General features: G+C 40.6%; 1 protein-coding gene across 1 annotated transcript in view; it reads right to left on the bottom strand.

Annotated features, from left to right (window-relative positions):
* Positions 1-18,231, bottom strand: part of LOC123232128 (disintegrin and metalloproteinase domain-containing protein 10-like) — a 40,268-nt gene that overhangs the window by 9,282 nt on the left and 12,755 nt on the right. Inside the window, exons 6-11 of the mRNA XM_044658486.1 lie at positions 11,433-11,558; positions 8,846-8,938; positions 5,129-5,297; positions 4,105-4,265; positions 1,120-1,291; positions 151-295 (exon numbers count right to left, since the gene is read on the bottom strand). Of these exons, the coding sequence (XP_044514421.1) occupies positions 151-295; positions 1,120-1,291; positions 4,105-4,265; positions 5,129-5,297; positions 8,846-8,938; positions 11,433-11,558 (866 nt within the window). The remainder of the gene's footprint in view (positions 1-150; positions 296-1,119; positions 1,292-4,104; positions 4,266-5,128; positions 5,298-8,845; positions 8,939-11,432; positions 11,559-18,231) is intronic.

The following is an 18,231-nucleotide window of genomic DNA, read 5'->3' on the forward strand; positions in this document are numbered from 1 at the left end:
AGAGAGGGCGGGACAGGCACCTACTGGAGGGAGAGAGAGGGCGGGGTAGGGAGAAAGGGCGGGGCAGGCGCCATGTGAAGGGGGAGAGAGGGCGGGGCAGGCTCCTGGCCACATCTCGGCTGTAGGGCTGGCCCAGGGCCGGGCTCCTACCTGCACTGTGCTCCCCCCTTCAGCTGGCAGCGGAGCCCTTCTGTCTCGTTGGCAGCGTAGCAGCAAGGATCTTTGGGCTCGCTCCCCGAGTCGCACTCCTCTCCCGGGTCCAGCACTTGGTTTCCACAGATGGGCCGGTCACTTTCTGGGAAACAAACCAGATGGGAGGGTGGTAAGGGTGGAGAGCGGGGAAGAAAACGGGGAAGTTGCTGCCTTAGCGATATTGGGGGGGGGGGCCTGAGAAAGAGGGCTGAGGCTGAGAATTCAAATGCAGCCCCAGACACATATTCGCCTGGTGACCCTGGGAAAGTCACTGAATGTATCTTTGCCTCAATTTCCTCATGGTAAAATGAGAACAGTAATAGCATTTACCTCCCAGGAATGTCGTGGGGATCAAATGAGAGAACATTTGTCAAGCATTTAGAACCCATGGTAAGCTCCATGTAAATGTTAGGTATCACTATTATTATACTTCAATTAAATTCATTTTACAGAATTTAAAGCTGACCCTTGACCAAGACCCAGTACTATGGGGTTCAGGGGTCCTTTGACCATTAACATGGGGATGCTGGGGAGAATAGAAAAGGGCTCAGAAAGGGGCAGCTGAGTAGCTCAGTGGATGGAGAACCAGGCCTAGAGATGGGAGATCCTGGGTTTATAAATGTGGCCTCAGATACTTCCTAGCTGTGTGACCCTGGATAAGTCACTTGATCCCCATTGCTAGTCCTTTCTACTCTTCTTTCTTGGCACTAATACACAGTACTGATTCTAAGTCAGAAGGGAAGAGTTTTGAAAAAAATAAAATAAAATAAATTAAAAAATAAAGCCCACCAGTCCAGAAGACATCTCTAAGTGGCCTCCGTCTGAGAGACTAGAGTGCCCTGGTAGGAGCTGGTGTCAGCATCTACCACCTTCCTGAGCCCAGGACTGTGCTCTCAGCAGATGCTCCCATCTGGCTGCCCTGCTCACCCACAAAACACTGGTCCTTCTTGGCTCTGAGAGTCTTCCTGATGAAGGCTGTGCTGCAGGGAGAGAATCTGTCATTGTTGGGCTGGTCCCCGTCTGTGGCATAGTCAAACATCAGGAAGTTCCCATGGGTAGTGTCCATGCTGAAGGGGGCACACTGCTGGCTCTCATCATGCTGAAATGGCACACATTTCTACATTGAGTTCAAAAGAACAATTTCCCTCATTTGCCCAATCTTCAGCATGGCCCCTGCCAAAGGGTGTCCCTGAGGGGGCTCCCCCTTTCATCCCTTACCATTTCCAAACCTATTTCCTCATTTGTAAAATGGGTCAGTCCATGACTTAATGGGAATGTTTCCTGTGAGAAATGTACTTTGTATAAAAATGAGACTCCCAAGAAGGTAGTGAGGTAGCTCATAGATTGAGAGCCTGGCTAGAAACAGGAGGTCCTGGGTTCAAATTGACCTTAGACGCTTCCTCACTGGGTGACCCTGGGCAAGTCACTGAACCCCCATGACCCAGCCCTTTCCCCTCTTCTATCTTAGAACTAATACCTTTTTTTTATTATTATTTACTTATTTATTTATTTTATCCTGGGACTCCATTCTAGGAGCATAGGGCCACAACCAGTAGGCAATGGGTCACACAGTCGCTCAGGGTCACCCAGCTGGGAAGTGAACTAATAACACACAGTATTAATTCTAAGACAGAAGTAAAGGGATTTTTTTTGTTGTTGTTTTTTTAAAAGAGACTCCTTATAATGAGTCTGAATAATCATTTCTTGGAATGCCATCCCATTCACCTCCAATGAGAAGAGCCTCCTACAGATGCCCAGACTTGAACCCCAGGTTACATTCAGGTTGGTGCTCATTCCTTCAAACCCTACCACCTCCATGAAGTTCTCCCCAACTACTCCAGTCCATACCAGAATGAGTAAATGCTTTCTGACTCAAACAGACCCTTGTCTGTCTCTCCCTTCTCAGCTCATCCCTGAATCCTAAAGCCCCCAAACTGGAGCAGAGCTCCGAAAGCACCCCAAGCCTGAGGAGTGAGAGCCAGCCATGAATGATAGAGAGCACTTGACCATTGGCAGAGCACCTTACCAATACCTCATTTGATCCTCACAGTAAGTCTGGAAGACAAGTGCCATTATTTTACCCATTTTTCAGAGGAGGAAACTGAGACTGGGAGAGATTAAGTGTCACATTTAAGTCCAGAGTCACAGAGCTAGGAAGTGGCTATGATGGGAACAGAACTTATGTTGACTTTCGGGTCCACCAGAGTGGCCCAAGTCTAGCCAGCATCTCTTTGCCAATTTCCCCTGCAAAGCCACCTCAGAGGGGGCAGTAACCCGAGTACTTTCTGTTACAACCCAGAGGACGGCTTTTGATGAAATCCAAGGACTGGAGTTCAACTCCTTTTCTGCCATCAGACACAGGGATCAGCCTGGGTGAATGCAGAGATCATGAAGAGGAACACTATGAAAGAAAGATGTGCCCAAATGATGGGGGCTTTCATGCCAATGGGAGACGTTTGTGCTTTGTCTTAAAGGCCAGAGAGAGCCACTGAAGACTTTTGAGCTAACATGGTCAGATCTTGGAAAAATTACTCTGCTCACTGTGTGGAAGTGGAGTGAAGGAAGGAAAAACTAAAAACAGGAAGACCAGTGAGGACACCACTGCAAGAGTCTTAGGTGAAAACCCAAATAATAGTAATGTTGCCATTGCCGATGATAGTTAATGTTTATAAAGTAGTTCAGTTTTTGCAAAGTGCTTTACATACATTTCCTCCTTTGTAGCTCATAACAATTAGGTGAGGTCAGTAGCCCCATGCTACAGACAGGTAAATTGAGGCACAGAGATGTTATATAACTTGTCTTTGTTCAAATAGCTAGCCAGAAAGTGTCAAAGGAATACTTTTCAGTGAATAACAGCTATTCTTAGCAATGTAATGATCCAAAACTATCCTAAAGGATTCATGATTTTTAAAAATGCCCTCTACTTCCAGAGAAAAAGAATTAAATCTGAATCTAGACCAAAGTGAACTTTTTTCATTTTCTTAATTTTTTTCTATTTGAATTTCCTTCCACAAAAGGATTAATATGGAAAAATGTTTTACCTGATTGCACATGTAAAATCTATATACGATTGTTTACCCTCTCAAGAAGGTGGTAGGGGGGGGAGAGGGAGAGAATTCAAGACTCGGTATTCTTTGAAAAATCTTGGAAATTGTTTTTACATGTAATTGAGGGAAAAAGCTAAATTTTTAAAAAGTGTCAAATGCAAGATTTGAAACTAGCTCCCTTGGGACTAGATCCCTTTTGAAACTGAGGCAGCTATATGGTATAATGGCTAGAGTGCTGGGCCTGAAGTTAGGAAGGCCTGAATTTAAATCTAGACTCAGTTATTTATAAGCTGTACGAGCCCAGGCAAGTCAGTAAACCTCTGTTTGCCTCAATTTCTTCATCAGTAGAATGAGGATGACAAGATCATCTAACTCCCAGGATTATTGTTATCCCAGGATCAAATGAGATAATATTTGTAAAGCATTTAGTATAGTTCCTGGAACATGGTAAGTGCTGTATAAATGCTGGCCATTATTATTATATTGGTATCAAGGCTGTGAGTGGAAAATAGGGGATGGATGATGGTTAGCGTTGATACTCACACATCACTGACTGTCCTGACCCATTCTGATCCTGGGAAAATCCAAGAATCTTTGAGGCAATCTTAGGAATAATCAATGGAGTCCAACCCCTTCATCTTACAGGTGGAAAAATGGAAAGCCAGTTTAGGGAAGCGATTTGGCCAAGGCAGTGGCAGGGATGGGACCAGACTCTAGCTCTTTTGGTTCCTCGCCCAGAAACTGGGTTCTAATGCTAAAGAAGGTTGATTTTTTTTCTTACTTTTCTACTTAGAACCTCTCAAGGAAAAGGTGGGCTGGAGGGTTCCCTAGGACTGATCTTTGAATCTGGAATCAAAGTACTCACAGGGGCCCCTAAACTGTGACCCAGCTCATGGGCCAGTGCAATGTGGACGATGCGGGGTGGAAGATAATGGCCATACTTCTGAATTGTGATCAGCCCTGTGTTCAAAGACCTCAGTGTGCCTTGGAACTTCCTATGCTTGGAGCAAATGCCACCCAGGTCCCCTAGAATGAAGCAAAAAGAGGGTTAGTTTCTTCCCTTGCAGCCCTCAGGAGAAATCTGTAGGGAATATGGAAACTCAAAATAATCCCAGTCCCTCAAGCTTAGAATTTCAGAACCCTGTCTGATCCTTCCTTTTCTCCTTTTTCTTCCCACATCCAGTGGAAAACATCTCACTCTACTAATTCCACCTTCCAAATGCCTTCTTGCTCATCACAAGCCTTCATCCCTCTTGTCTGAGCTATTATAATAACCTAAAAATCACTGCATGATAGAATAAGAAGTCCTCTATTACTCGTCCTCTATTCCATTCAATTTATAGATGGGGAGATTCAGGTTCCGACAGGTGAACTGGTTTGCCTCCAACCCTCCAGCTAGGAAGTGGAAGGCAAGGCTGGACCTTATGCCCCAAGGTCTTCAGCTTAAACCAATATTTTTGGAATTGCCTTTTGGCTGATCCTGCTGTCTTTAAATTTCTCTGTTCTGACCCATAATATGAAGACAGCCAAATTTATCTTCCTAAAGCCCAACTCTGATCTTTCTATTCCACTGCTTCAAAATCTTCAGTGGTTTTCTGTTACCCATCAAGTTTTATAGTATTGATTCTTGGGGGAAAATCCCTCATTTTATAGATGGAAATGACTTACCCAAGGTCATTTAAACATTAAGTATCAGGATTGGTTTCAAATCAACATCTTCTTAGTCCAAATCCAGTGTTCCTTCTATTAATTCACCCAAATCCCCAAATCACCTAAAGATCTATTCCTCAATTGTGCATTTCACTTTATCTACTACTTACATAACACTGTTCTATTCAGGCCAGTATCCTAACCATCCTCACTTCCAAGAGTCCCCTGGCTTTGCTCACCAGCTTGGCCATTAAAGGCAATTCCAAGGATTCCACTATAGTCTCTGTCTGTCAGGAGGTAAGACAAGCAGTAACCATCCCAGTTGGACCGAGCATGCAGCATCAGGAGCTTCTCTGGACCAATGAAGCGTGAGTACATGGAACTTGTGGGGTCATCTTCTTGTACAACCTAAGAACAAAGAAGGTCTACTGATGATTCCTTCTTCCAGGGTGCAGAAGGGCACCTGTGTTTCTCATCATCAGAATGCCATCCCGAGCAAACTAGATGGTTTGGGACTGAGCCATCTGCCCTGGTAGTTATTATATACTGTTTTGTGGGACACCAACCTTTTACAATGAGATCAGTGCCTGGATCACAATCTTTCCCTCCTCCCCAACTCCTGCTCTCAAAATAAGAAAGAAACACCAGCCTACTTATCAATACTCCCTCAAACATTCTAACCTCCCATTTCCTCAACTTAACCATTTCTCATGATTTGTTGCTCTACTCCATCAAAGTTACATACAGAGATGACTGATCACTCACAAATTTTCCACTTTTAGGTTCATGAACTCTAAAATTCCTTTATTGAATCATAATCTTTTATTGTTCTTTTTTATAAATGTTAAATTTTATTTTTTCAATCAATGAAAATCTGCTTTCTTTTTCTCCTACCTCTCCAACCAGCCCCACCGAGAAAGAAAGAAAAATGAGTCAAGCAAACAAAAACATTTTTTTTTCTTTTTTAACCCTTTCTTTCCATCTTAGAATTAACTAGGTATAGATTCCAAAGCAGAAGGATTAGGCAATGGGTCTTTACAGTAATGTTATTGTATAAATTATTCTTCTGATTCTCTTCATCTTACTTTGCATCAGTTCATCAGGTTTCCTTGAAACTAACCTTTTAGCATAGTAGAGTTCTATCCTTTTCCTATACCATAACTTGTCTAACTGTTCTCTAATTGATGAGTACTCCCATTTTTTTTTACCATCAAGAAACAGCTGTTATAGTTTTGTTTATTTAGGACTATCCCCTTAACAAATGAATGAAACATTTATTAAATCTTACTACATGCAAAGTACTGTACAAAAAAAAATTCAGACATCTTCTCTTGTGTAGTTCGCATTCTAATAGGTAAGATAATACACACAGAAGGTTTTAGCTATGTGTCAGATGGAATGGCCTCATGGTCCTCAGGGTGCAGCAGTAAAGCAAATGCCTCTTCTTTTAATGTTATTTCTATTGAGAAAAGCATATTCATTTCTGATGCTGAACTACTTGACAATGCCAAGTACTCTGATAACAAGAACTTTCTTTTCTGGGTCTTCAGAAGCTACAGTACCTGCAAATAGCTGCATCTCCACAGGGGAGGCTGCCAGGATGATAACTGAGGGCATTTATGCTGAAAGCATTGCTATTCCCCAAGCTCTTGGATTCAAAGTCCTGAGCCGTCTCCATCAGGGTTTCAGAGGAGACGGTGATTAGGGTGGTGGGTGGTTTGACTTGCCTGGCACGGGCTGCTTCCTGTTCCTTCCTCAGATTGCCTGCTTCTTCAGCTCATCTGACATGCCTGAATTTTCCTTCTTCTCCCTTCTCCCCCTTCCCTCCCATTTCCCTGTTGAGTGAAATGTATTTCTGTACCCAGCTCTCATATGTGTGTGTATTTATATATGTTATATAGGATATATATTTTATATATGTTGTATGGACATAGTTGTTTGCATTTTGCCTCCCTCACTGTAAGATGAGTGCCTTGAGGGACTCTTTCTTTGTACAAAGCTTGAGCTATATAGCAGGTACTTAAAAATGCTTCAAAAAATTTAAAAAGAAAATCCCTTACCTTCTATCTTAGAATCAATGCTAAGTATCGATTCCAAAACAGAACTGTAAGGGCTAGGCAATGGGGGTTAAGTGATTTATTTAGGGTCACACAGTTAGGAAGTGTCTGAGGCCATATTTGAACCCAGGACCTTTTGTCTCTAGGCCTGATTCTCTATCTACTGAGCCACCTAGCTGCCCCCATAAATGTTTATTGACTGGCTGATAGTTCTTTAAATCTTGTTTGCAATCCGTAGTATAATTTTATGACAACTGGCTAAGAAGAAGAACATAGTCTGGGGTTGTGAATGGAGCTCAGCCTCTGGCCAGAGTTCAGTGTCCAGAATTAAGTGTTGAAGTGATATCAATATGAATACTGAAGTCACCAAGGATGAAGACAGGGGATGACGTGAAGATTGCTAAATAGGTGATAGACTAGATAAGGAAAGATAGTGACCTGGAGAAAAGAAAGATGGTAGATGAATGCAAGAGCAGTTAGACCATGCCCTCTCAACAGATATCCTCATTCCCTAAGAAAATCAAGGTTGGGGGGCAGCTAGGTAAAACAGTGGTTAGAGAGCCAGGCCTGGGGTTGGGAGATCCTGGGTTCAAAACTGACCTCAGATACTTCCCAGCTGTTTGACCGTTGGCAAGTCACTTAATCTCTGCTCCCTAGCTCTTGCCACTTTTCTGCCTTAGAATGGATAAAAGACAGAAGTCAAGAGTTTTAAAAGGAAGAAAAGAAAAGAGAATCCAGGTCATCCACCAAGAGCTCCCTCTTCAATGATATACTCCTTTGATCTCACTTTTTTTTTAAACTCTTACCTTCCATCTTAGAGTCAATACTGTGTATTGGCTCCAAGGCAGAAGAGTGGTAAGGGTAAGTAATAGGGGTCAAGTGACTTGCCCAGGGTCACACAGCCAAGAAGTGGGTGAGGCCAGATTTGAACCTAGGACCTCCCGTCTCTAGGCCTGGCTCTCATTCCACTGAGCTACCCAGCTGCCCCCTTGATCTCACTTTTAAGGAAGAGGGAGCCTGGCTCTTTTTGCCAAGACCAACTCTGTTACTTATACTCTTGTTCTCTATTATTCACATCTCCTCTGGGAGTCTGACCCATCTCATCCTCAGCATCTCCATATCTACTAGGTCCTACCCCATTGCCTACAAACATGCAATGGTTTCCCCAATCCTTAAAAAACAAATAAACTTCATTTGATCCACTCCTTCATTCCTCTCTATGCCTCACTCCTGACCCTTTGGATTTCTTACCCTGGGTGCTTTCTTCACCTCCATACTCTTGCAACCTTCTCATGCTAGAAGTTTCCTCTACTCATGTAGCCCCTACCTCTGCTTCATTTTCTCTTTGTGTCTTTAAAGGACAGCAAGTGACGTAAGAGTAGGGATAATGGACTGGGAGAATAGGAAAAGGGAGATGAACTAGAAATATGTTGAATATGGAGACTGAATGTAAAATGAGTGGGGTCATTATAGAATGGAAGGATCAAGGATTATGAAAAGAAAAAATGGAATTTCAGAGGTTGAGAAAAAAAATGAAACTGTTTTTTCAGTGCTTTGCTTAGAGGTGTCATTGTCCTTGTAGGTAGCTGATGTTATCAGAAGAGTTGAGGAACCTGATAAGCTCTGAAGCTAAGGTGTCTAAAGGGACATCCTCATGAATATTCAAGTCACCATGAATAAAATTGGAGGGTGGGATGGGACTCATTTGGTACTGGCCTCATTAAGAAAGGATAGTCAGGAGATGCAGCAAGAATCTGGATGGAAGGAGAGTATTTCAGAGGAGGAGAGGGTGATGAATTATAGTGGCAGAGAGAAGATCTGGAAGCCAGGAACAGGGTCAAGATGGGGGTGGAGAGAAAAAGTCTGTCTTCTCCATGGCAACAAGCTAGTGTTACTTACGTGCAAGCTTTTCACTTTGAAGTCTATGTATTTGATGCCTCCAAAATCAGCCCTTTCATAAATGGCATTCACAGCTTTTACGTAGCTAGCAATCTGCCAAGGAGAAAAAAAAATTAGCAACACCAAACCATCCATTTCCACAGGAAGCATATGGAAAAACTCAAGAAGTGGCTCATCCTTCTCGTTGTGTTTTGTTTTTATTTTTAAACCCTTACTTTCTATCTTAGTCATAACTCCGGGACAGAAGGGCAAGAATAGGCAAATGGGGATAAGTAACTTGCCCAGGGTCACACAACTAAGGAGTGTCTCAGGTCACATTTGAATCCAGGTCCTTTTGACTCCAGGCCACCTAGCTGCCCCTTCTGGTGGTTGTTGTGTTTGTTTTTTGTTTTTTGTTTTTTTCTTGGACAGTCCATAAGCATTTATTAAGCACCTATTTGTGAGACAGCATGGTAAGCACAGGTATACAGAGAGAGAGGCAAAAATAGCTCCTGCCCCATAGAGCAGGCATTTATTTACAATTTATTATTATTATTATTTTAGATTACAAGTAGAAATAATTCTTGATAATTGTTTTCTGACATTTACAATTGTTTTTCTGGTTGTATTTTAAGGAAATCCAATCAGACCTGCTGCTTCCTGGCACATTTATTCTATCACTAAAGAATTTAGTGAAATAAGTTCATAAAATGTCAGTGATGAAAGGTCCTCAGAATATAGAATGGCAGAGCTGGGAGGGACCTTAGAACCTTGTGTATTGGGGCTGGGAAAGGACCTTAGAGAACACAGAACATAGAATACCAGGCCTGGGAAGAACCTAAGAAGATGAAGAGAATGTTAGGAGGACAGAATAGCCCAAACCCAGAGATCCAGCTCTGAGGAGCAAAATTATAGCTAATGACAGGGGAGAAAGAAGGAAAAAATGTGAGTAAACAACAGAAAAAGAAAAAAGAAATTACAATCAACAGCTTCCATCCAAAGAGCAAATGGAACAGAGAAGGACCAAGGAACACCAAGCAAAAATGCAGAAACTATAGCGAATTGGACTCAGGCTTTGGAAGAACTCAAAACACAATAAAAAAAAAATCAATTAAAAGAGGCTGAAGACAATTGGGAAAATAACTTAAAAAGCAAAATAAGTCTTCTGGAAACAGAGGCACATGAACTAAAACAAGAAAACAGTGTTTTGAAAGCCAGAATTGACCAGCTTGAAAATGAGGCAAAGAAAGTGAAAGATGGCCTACAAAGAAAAACAGACCAGAAGGAGAAGGATGACCAAATAGCCAGGGATGAAATTCAGTCTTTAAAAATTAGAATCCAATAGCTAGAAGCAAATTACTTCATAATTACTTCATAAGGCAGCAAGAGTCTATAAAACAAAATCAAAAGAATAAAAAAATTGAGGAAAATATGAAACACCTCATTGATAAAACTATAGACCTGGAAAATAGATCCAGAAGAGACAACTTAAGAATTATTATACTACCGGACAATCATGACAAAAGAAAAAGCCTGGACATCATTCTACAGGAAATTATTCAAGAAAATATTTCAAGAAATTATTTAATATTCTTGAACAAGAGGGAAAAGTGAAGATTGAAAGATCTTCCTCCTGTATTAAATCCCCAATTGACAATGCCCAGGAATGTTATAGCCAAATTCAACAACTACCAGACCAAGGAAAAGATACTATAAACTGCTAGTAAGAAACCATTCAGATATCATGGGATCACAGTTAGTGGCTGCATCCACATTGAGGGACCAGAAGGCATGGAGTATGATATTCTGGAAAGCAAGGGAACTGAATCTACAACCAAGAATCAACTACCCAGACAAATTGACTATATTCTTGCAGGGGAAAGTATGGTCATTTAATAAAATGTCAATTTAATAAAATAGAAGACTTCCAAGTCATTTAATAAAAAGTCAATTTAATAAAATAGAAGACTTCCAAGCATTCCTAAAGAAATGACCTGACTGACTTAAACAGAAAATTTAATGCCCAAACACAAAACACAAGAGAATGACAAAAAGGTAATTAAGAAAGGGAAAAAAACCCTTTTTTAAAGGGACCCAAAAAGTTCAAAGGATTTGTATTCCTATAAGAAAAGATCATATTGGTAACTCTTAAAAATTGTTATTATCATCAGGGTAGCTAGAAGAAGTACACTTAGAGGGAATAGAGAGACAAATTGTATAGGATGAAATGTCTATATATATATATCCCTTCCCTCCTTCCTTCCTTCCTTCTTCAAATAAACCCTTATCTTCTATTAGTATCAATTCTAAAACAGAAGAGTAACGAGGGCTAGGTAATTGGAGTTAAATGATGTACCCAAGGTCACACAGCTAGGAGGTGTCAGGCCAGATTTGAAATCAGGTCTTCTGTGTTTCCTAGCCGCCTAAAATCTAATGCTTTTTCCACAGCATCATGCTTATATGAACCTGACATGGTGGGTGGGGGTGGCACACATTCTATCCCACTCCCCTCTGCTTTGGTTTGCCCAGGACCAGTTCTTTGCTTTCTCCCTCGGGATAGGGAGACAGGGCATAGATGAGCCTCTGGCACAATTCCCTTAGATCTCACCTGAGCAACCACGGATTCTAAGCTTCCAAATCTTCTGTAAAATAAAAAGTCAGCTTTGAAGTGCATGAGACAAGATGTCCTGGAGTAATCAAGACTCCTTCTCTGTCTTGGGGATGTTTTCTCCTCCTGGCGAGATGAGAATTAATTAGTCACCATAGCTGGTATATTTCTTGGAACCTCTTGGTTGGCTCTTAGCCTTTGTCCATCTACTCATCTCTCTCTCCATCCAGTAGAACAAATGAGATTTTCATTTATTATTTTGGAAACCCTTACTTTCCATCTTAGAATCAATACTGTGTATTGGTTCCAAGGCAGAAGAGCAGTAAGGGCTAGGCAATGGGGGTTAAGGGACTTGCCCAAGGTCACACAGCTAGGAAGTGTCTGAGGCCAGATTTGAAACCAGGAATTCCTGTCTTTGGGCCTGACTCTCAATCCACTGAGCCACCCAGCTGTCCCCCAAAAATGAGATTTTAAAAAAGTACTTATCATAATATGTACAAAAATATAAGCATAAAATAACCTTTTAGTAGTTTTAATAGTAGGCACTATTTAAATGTTTTTATTCTCATGTCGTCCCTTCCTCGTCCATCATTAAGCATTTATCACTTGCTCTGTGTTAGGCACTGTGCTGGGCCCTGATGAGACAAAGACCAAAGTGCAATCCTTCCTGCCTGAAATGAGCTTAAATTCGATTATAGGAGATAGTATATACATCCAAAAGTCAATCTAGAAGATATACACAATAAATACAAATTAATTTTGGAGGCGAGAGCACTGGGATCTGGGGAGATCAGGAAAAACCATGCAGGAGATGGTGCTTGGGTTGAGTTTTGAAGAAACTCGGGATTCTAGGGGTTTGCTATTGTTGGTGAATTTAACCAGGAATTCTCAGGGATAGAGCCATTAAAGCCTTCTGTGTGCCAGGTCATAGGGAGACAAGTATAAGAAAGAAAACAGTCTATTTACAAGCAGTTTTTTGCAGCAGGGAGTTAAGATTGCTTTGAGCTAGTCTACAGAATAGGCTGGGGGAGATGTCAATTGGAATCTGTAGCAGAGCCCACTAAAAGGATAGCAGTGGGCACTGGATTGGGGGATGACTAAACAGCAATCTTTTTTTTTTTTAAGTCCATTTATTTATTTAGGAATATTTTTCCATGGTTCCATGATTCATGTTCTTTCCCTCCCCTCCTCCCATGCCCCTTTCGTAGCTAATGAGCAATTCCACTGGGTTTTATGTGTGTCATTGATCAAGACCCATTTCCACATTATTAGTATTTGCACTAGGGGGATCGTTTAGAGTCTACATCCCCAACCATGTCCTAAACAGAAATCTTGAGGTGGACAATGACCCTGTGAGCACTGCAAGGTCTGGAGAGACTTCAGGGCAGAAGCTGATTAGATTAGCTCAGCAGCAGCTGAACACAGAGCGAAGCCAGGACATCAGCCAAGGGTTTGCTTGACCCAACTTGGCGGTGGATTGACCTGCCCAGTCAAGATGCCACCACCTACAAGGAGCAAACCCAGGTGAACTGCACAGCAACCTGTCCATCACCAAAGCCATGGCCAGCAGAGAACATCAGGAGGGGTCTCTGTAGGAAGAAAGGACTTTTCTCAGACCCATAGGATCAGTATTTCTTTCAAAACTCAACTCAAGCACCACCTTCTGCATGGTCTTTCCCCATCTCTCCAGATCCCAGTGCTCTCGCCTCCAAAATTAATTTGTCTTGTATTTATTGTGTATATCTTCTAGATTGACTTATAGATGTATGTGCACTCCTGCAACAGAATATAACATAGAACTAGGGATTTTCCACATGTATAAAACATTATCTTTGTAGTTTATATCCAAACCCTTTCTCCCCAAGGATCTTGTATATGATTCTACTCTTGGACTGGGGAGAATGTATTCTATCAAATGTACCTGCTTAGTAAATACCTTTTGAAAAATAAGTTTATTAATTCTGGGTGGCATGATTGTTCATGGGAAGCACACTAGCTGAGGCTCATGAGCAACACTCTTAGCCCCTCCGGATACTCTTAGAACCCTGAAAGGGGAGTAGCAGTCACTGACTTTTGAAGAACTGGTTCCCCAATGAGAATTCAGTGGGAGAGTGGCTTCAGAGGGAGTGTTACACAAGGAAAAATCTCCTAAAAATCAGAGCACTTCCAAAGTGAATGGGCTTCTTAGGGGAAATAAGTTCCTTTACATTCAAACTCCCACACTTTCAGTTTGGAGTGTAATGCAGATGATCCTTGTTCAGGTATGAGTGAGAAGTTGTTGTTCCTTTGAGAATCTTGACCTCTTGTTCCCTTAGATTAATTTTATTACTTTTAAGGGGCTATGAGAATAGTCTTTTAGTATTTTCAGTTGGCATGGCACTTAATAAATTAATTTTATAGTACTGTATAGAATAGTGCTGTAAAATAGTACTGTAGTTTTTATTAAGGTGGCATGGCCCAACCATGAGCAATTAGTACTTTTCTAATTATGCAGGTTTGGTGTTATTGCTATAGAGTATTTAAAAATTTATTTATTTAAAACCTTTACCTTCTCTCTTAGAACCAATACTAAGTGTTTGGTTCCAAGGCAGAAGAGCGGTAAAGGCTAGGTAATGGGGTTAAGTGACTTTCCCAGGGGCACTTAGCTAGGAAGTGTCTGAAGCTAGAATTAAACTTAGGACCTCCCACCTGTGGGCCAATGATACACCTAGCTGCCCCCATAAAGAGCATTTTTTAGTTGTATTCACATAATTCTGAAGCATGTCTTGTTAGGTGAACTCCTGATATGTTCTATAGCCAATTAAATGGAATTTTTATTTCTTTCCTTTACTGTTGATAATTTATAGAAAAGCTGATGATTTTGTAGGCATTTTTTAAAATTAATTTTTAGTCAGATCTCTAAGGTTTTCTAAGTAGAACATCATCTTATCTGCAAAAAGCAATCATTTGGTTTGCTTTTTGCCTATGTTTAGTCCCTTTATTATTGTTTCAATAGAATTTTAAACAAAAGGTAAAATGAGGCAGATCTCCATACAAGCTAACATTTATTTGAAGGGGCATATTACCTGTCAATAGATAGTTCAGTGACTTGCCTCCATTCATGTCAAGACCCACAGCAAAATAACAGTTCTCCTTTGATAGGTTTTTGGAGAATTCAGAACAAAGAACAGAATAGGGTAAATGATATCATTGGTAACAGAGCTGAGGCACAGGGAACGACATGAATGATTGGCAGTTTGTTAAAGGGAGCTAGCAATGATCCACTTCTTCTTTCGTGAGACCAAGAAATGCTCATTATTGGAATCCAGGTGAAAGATAGTCACCCAGACTTTTGGACAACAAACCACACATCCTTGAAGGATCAATTGAGCAAAGATATTAGACCCAACTCCCTTTCTTTCTCACACAGTCTCCAAGGTTAGCAAAATTTTTTGAGGCAATAATAGATCAGTGATTAGCAGTAGAGCTAGAAACTTAACCCATTACAGACCAGCTGAATTCTGAATTAAATTTAGAGACAAAGAACCATGACATAAGCAGTTGCAGTTATAGGACAAAAGCAATTACAGGATAAAATCAATTACTAATAAACAGGATAAATATACAAATGATATAGGATCAATTTTAATCTTCTCATTATTTTATTGCTATGTTTGGCATTTTTACAGTTATTTCAAGTAAGTGTGGTGATAAAAGATAGCCTTACTTTATCCCTGATATTATGGGAAAGGTCTTTTTCCCACTGCAGATAATGATTGTTCTTAGTTTTAAACATATATTACTGTTTATGAATCTATAGAACTAGGCTTGGTATCAAAAGTTTTTTTTAGCATCTTTTGATATAATTATGTGATTACCATTCTTTGTTTATATTCAATTTAAGTTATTCTTGGTTGTAAGCCTTTGTCTTTTGTATTTTGGAATGTGTTAATCTCACATTTTCTCCCCTTTACTCTAATTGTTACAGTCTTTCTTTTTTATTTAAATTAAAAAATTTTTTAAAATAAAAACCCCTTACCTTCCATCTTGAAATCAATACTGTGTATTGTTCCAAGGCAGGAGAGTGGTGAGGGCTAGGCAATGGGGGTAAAGTGACTTGCCCAGGGTCACACAGCTTGGAAGTGTCTGAGGCCAGATTTGAACCTGGGACCTCCCTTCTCTAGGCCTGGCTCTCAATCCACTGAGCTACCCAGCTGCCCCTTGTTACAGTCTTTCTAATATTCCTGACCACAGTTCCTTGGTACTTGAACTCTATTTTTCTGGATGCCTGCAATATTTTTCTTTGATCTGAGACTTTGGATTTTGGCTATGGCAGGTTTAGTTTTCATTTTGGCATCACCAGGTAGTACATTCTTTCCATTTCCATTTTTCTCTCTGGTTAAAATAGACCTAGGTAGTACTCAGTTGTTAATAAAAGACTGCATTTTTGTGCTTTTTTATTTGATCATGGTTTTCAAGGAGCCTAGTCTCTGTCTCTGTCTCTATCTCTGCCTGTCGCTGTTTCTGTCTCTCTTTCTCCCTCCTCTATCTGCCTCCATCTCTTTTGATAGACTTGAAGTCAGGAAACCTGGAATCAAATTCTGTCTGACACTAGCTATGTAAGCACAGGCAAGTAACTTAACCAACCACGTTGAGTCTCAATTTCCTCATCTGTAAAATGGGAGGAGGGTTGGGTTCAATGATCTATCTCTAATATTCCTTCCAGCTTTATATGTGTGAAGCTACCATCCTGGTCACCTCCTCAACTCCCAGGTATTCCACTATTCATGCTATGAAGATCACTCCCAGATCTATATATCCAGTCCCAGTCCCTTGAGTTCCCTTCTCCTTCCCTAAGCACAAAATAGCAGTTGGAGATGCTGCACTCCCTCAGGAGAGACAGATCACTGGGCTCAGTAAATTCCTGGCCTTTCCCTGTGCAAATGTTATTACAATATGTCTGAAAAGAGCAACATTTATAAAAGTTCTTAATCTGAAGATGATTCTGTTCCACAAATTCTGAAATTTCAAACTCAACATGTCCAATCCGGAGCTCATCATCTTTTTCTCCTCTTCCCAAATGTACCCCTTCCCTTTTGCTATTGAAGGCACCACCATTCTTCATTATTATTACTATCGTCATTAGATTTGAAAGTGTTCTTTACTGAACTCAGTTTCCTCTTAAACCATTTCATGGACGAGGAGGTTATTTGGGGGAACACAACATCTATAAAAATAGACAGATCTTCAACTGAGGAAAATGCCCTAGACATTGCAGTGAGTCACTTTTAACACGTTGGTTTCTAAGTCTAAAATTAGGTACTGATTCACCAGTCAGGTTAAAGTCTTAAAAGGCTCTTCAGCCTAGATGAATACCAAGTCCTTGTTGCCTACCACGCACATAGCAAGGAAAAGATCACAATAATCATCCAAATACGTAAAATCGTCCCAGTGATTCCAGCTCTATTCTAAGAAAATAGGAAGAAAAGGGTATTCATTTTTCATTCATTCAAGTCATTCAGGCAGGGCTGCAGCCCTGGAGTCTTCCTCCTCACTCTTCCTCACCCAAAATATTCAATCAGTTGCCAAGTCTAGTCAATTCTACCTCCACATGTCTCGCAGCACTCCTCTTCTCTCCATTCATGTGACTGTCACCCTCTTTATTTTTTACCAGAACAATTGCAACCATCTCCTAATGGATCTCTTTGCCTCCAGTCTCCCTTCTCTCTCTCTCCAATCCATCCCTCTATTCAGCTGCCAAAGTGAGATTCCTCAAGCATGGGGCTGACCATGACTGCGCCATTTTCCTATTCAATCAGCTCCACTGAGCTCACTTTGACTTTTTTTCCTTTGCTTCAGGAATTTCCGTCATGTCTGACTTTAGGATGAAATAGAAACTCCTCTGTTGGAGAGTTAAAAGTCTTCATAACCTGGTTTCAATCTACCTTTCCAAGCTTTATGTACGTTATTTTTTGGGTAATTTATTGTTATTGAGTTGTTTTAATCATGTCCGACTCTTCATGACACAATTTCGGGATTTCTTGGCAGAGATATTGAAATGGTTTGTCATTTCTCTCTTCGGTTCATTTTACAGATGAGGAAACTAAGGCAAACAGGGTTAAGTGACTTGTCCAGGGTTATACAGCTAGGAAGTATCTGAAGCTAGATTGGAAATCAGGTCTTCCTGATTCCAGCCTTGGCACTCTAGCCATTAAGTCACTTAGCTGCCACTGTACCACCAAGATGTATATATTAAAAAAATATATATGGTATATAAAAATATTAAATATATTATAAATTAAATAATATAATAAAAATAAACAAATATCAACTATATTATCTAGGATGTGTTTTGTATTTATGTTTTAAATATATATTGAAAACTTCCTTTTTAGTTCAACTAAAAACACTGAAACCGAACTATTTCTCTAGCCTAACATCCTTCCTAAAGTTTTCCCTTCATAAAAGTGTAGAGGTCAAGAACAAAAGTGGAGGATCTGGGGAAATATATTAAATTTGGAACAAAAAATACCTCTGATCTTCCCTCCTATGGGTTGGGTACTGTGCAAAGCAGAAGGCAGGATTGGTGGATATATTTATGTCTCCATATATATACTGCCCCTACTCTCTAGGAGCTCACACTCTAATAGGAGGGACCACTATGTACATAAAGTTACCTATGGGATAAACTAGAGATAATCAACAGAAAGAGGCACTAGAATTAAAGGGGATTGGGAAAGGCTTTCCCTTAGAAAGTGTGACCTTTTCTTTGTTCAAGATTCCTATAAATGTTATCTCAAATTGTTCTAGGGTAGAGAGA

The sequence above is a fragment of the Gracilinanus agilis genome, chromosome 1 (genome assembly GCF_016433145.1).
Source record: "Gracilinanus agilis isolate LMUSP501 chromosome 1, AgileGrace, whole genome shotgun sequence".
Classification (NCBI taxonomy): domain Eukaryota; kingdom Metazoa; phylum Chordata; class Mammalia; order Didelphimorphia; family Didelphidae; genus Gracilinanus; species Gracilinanus agilis.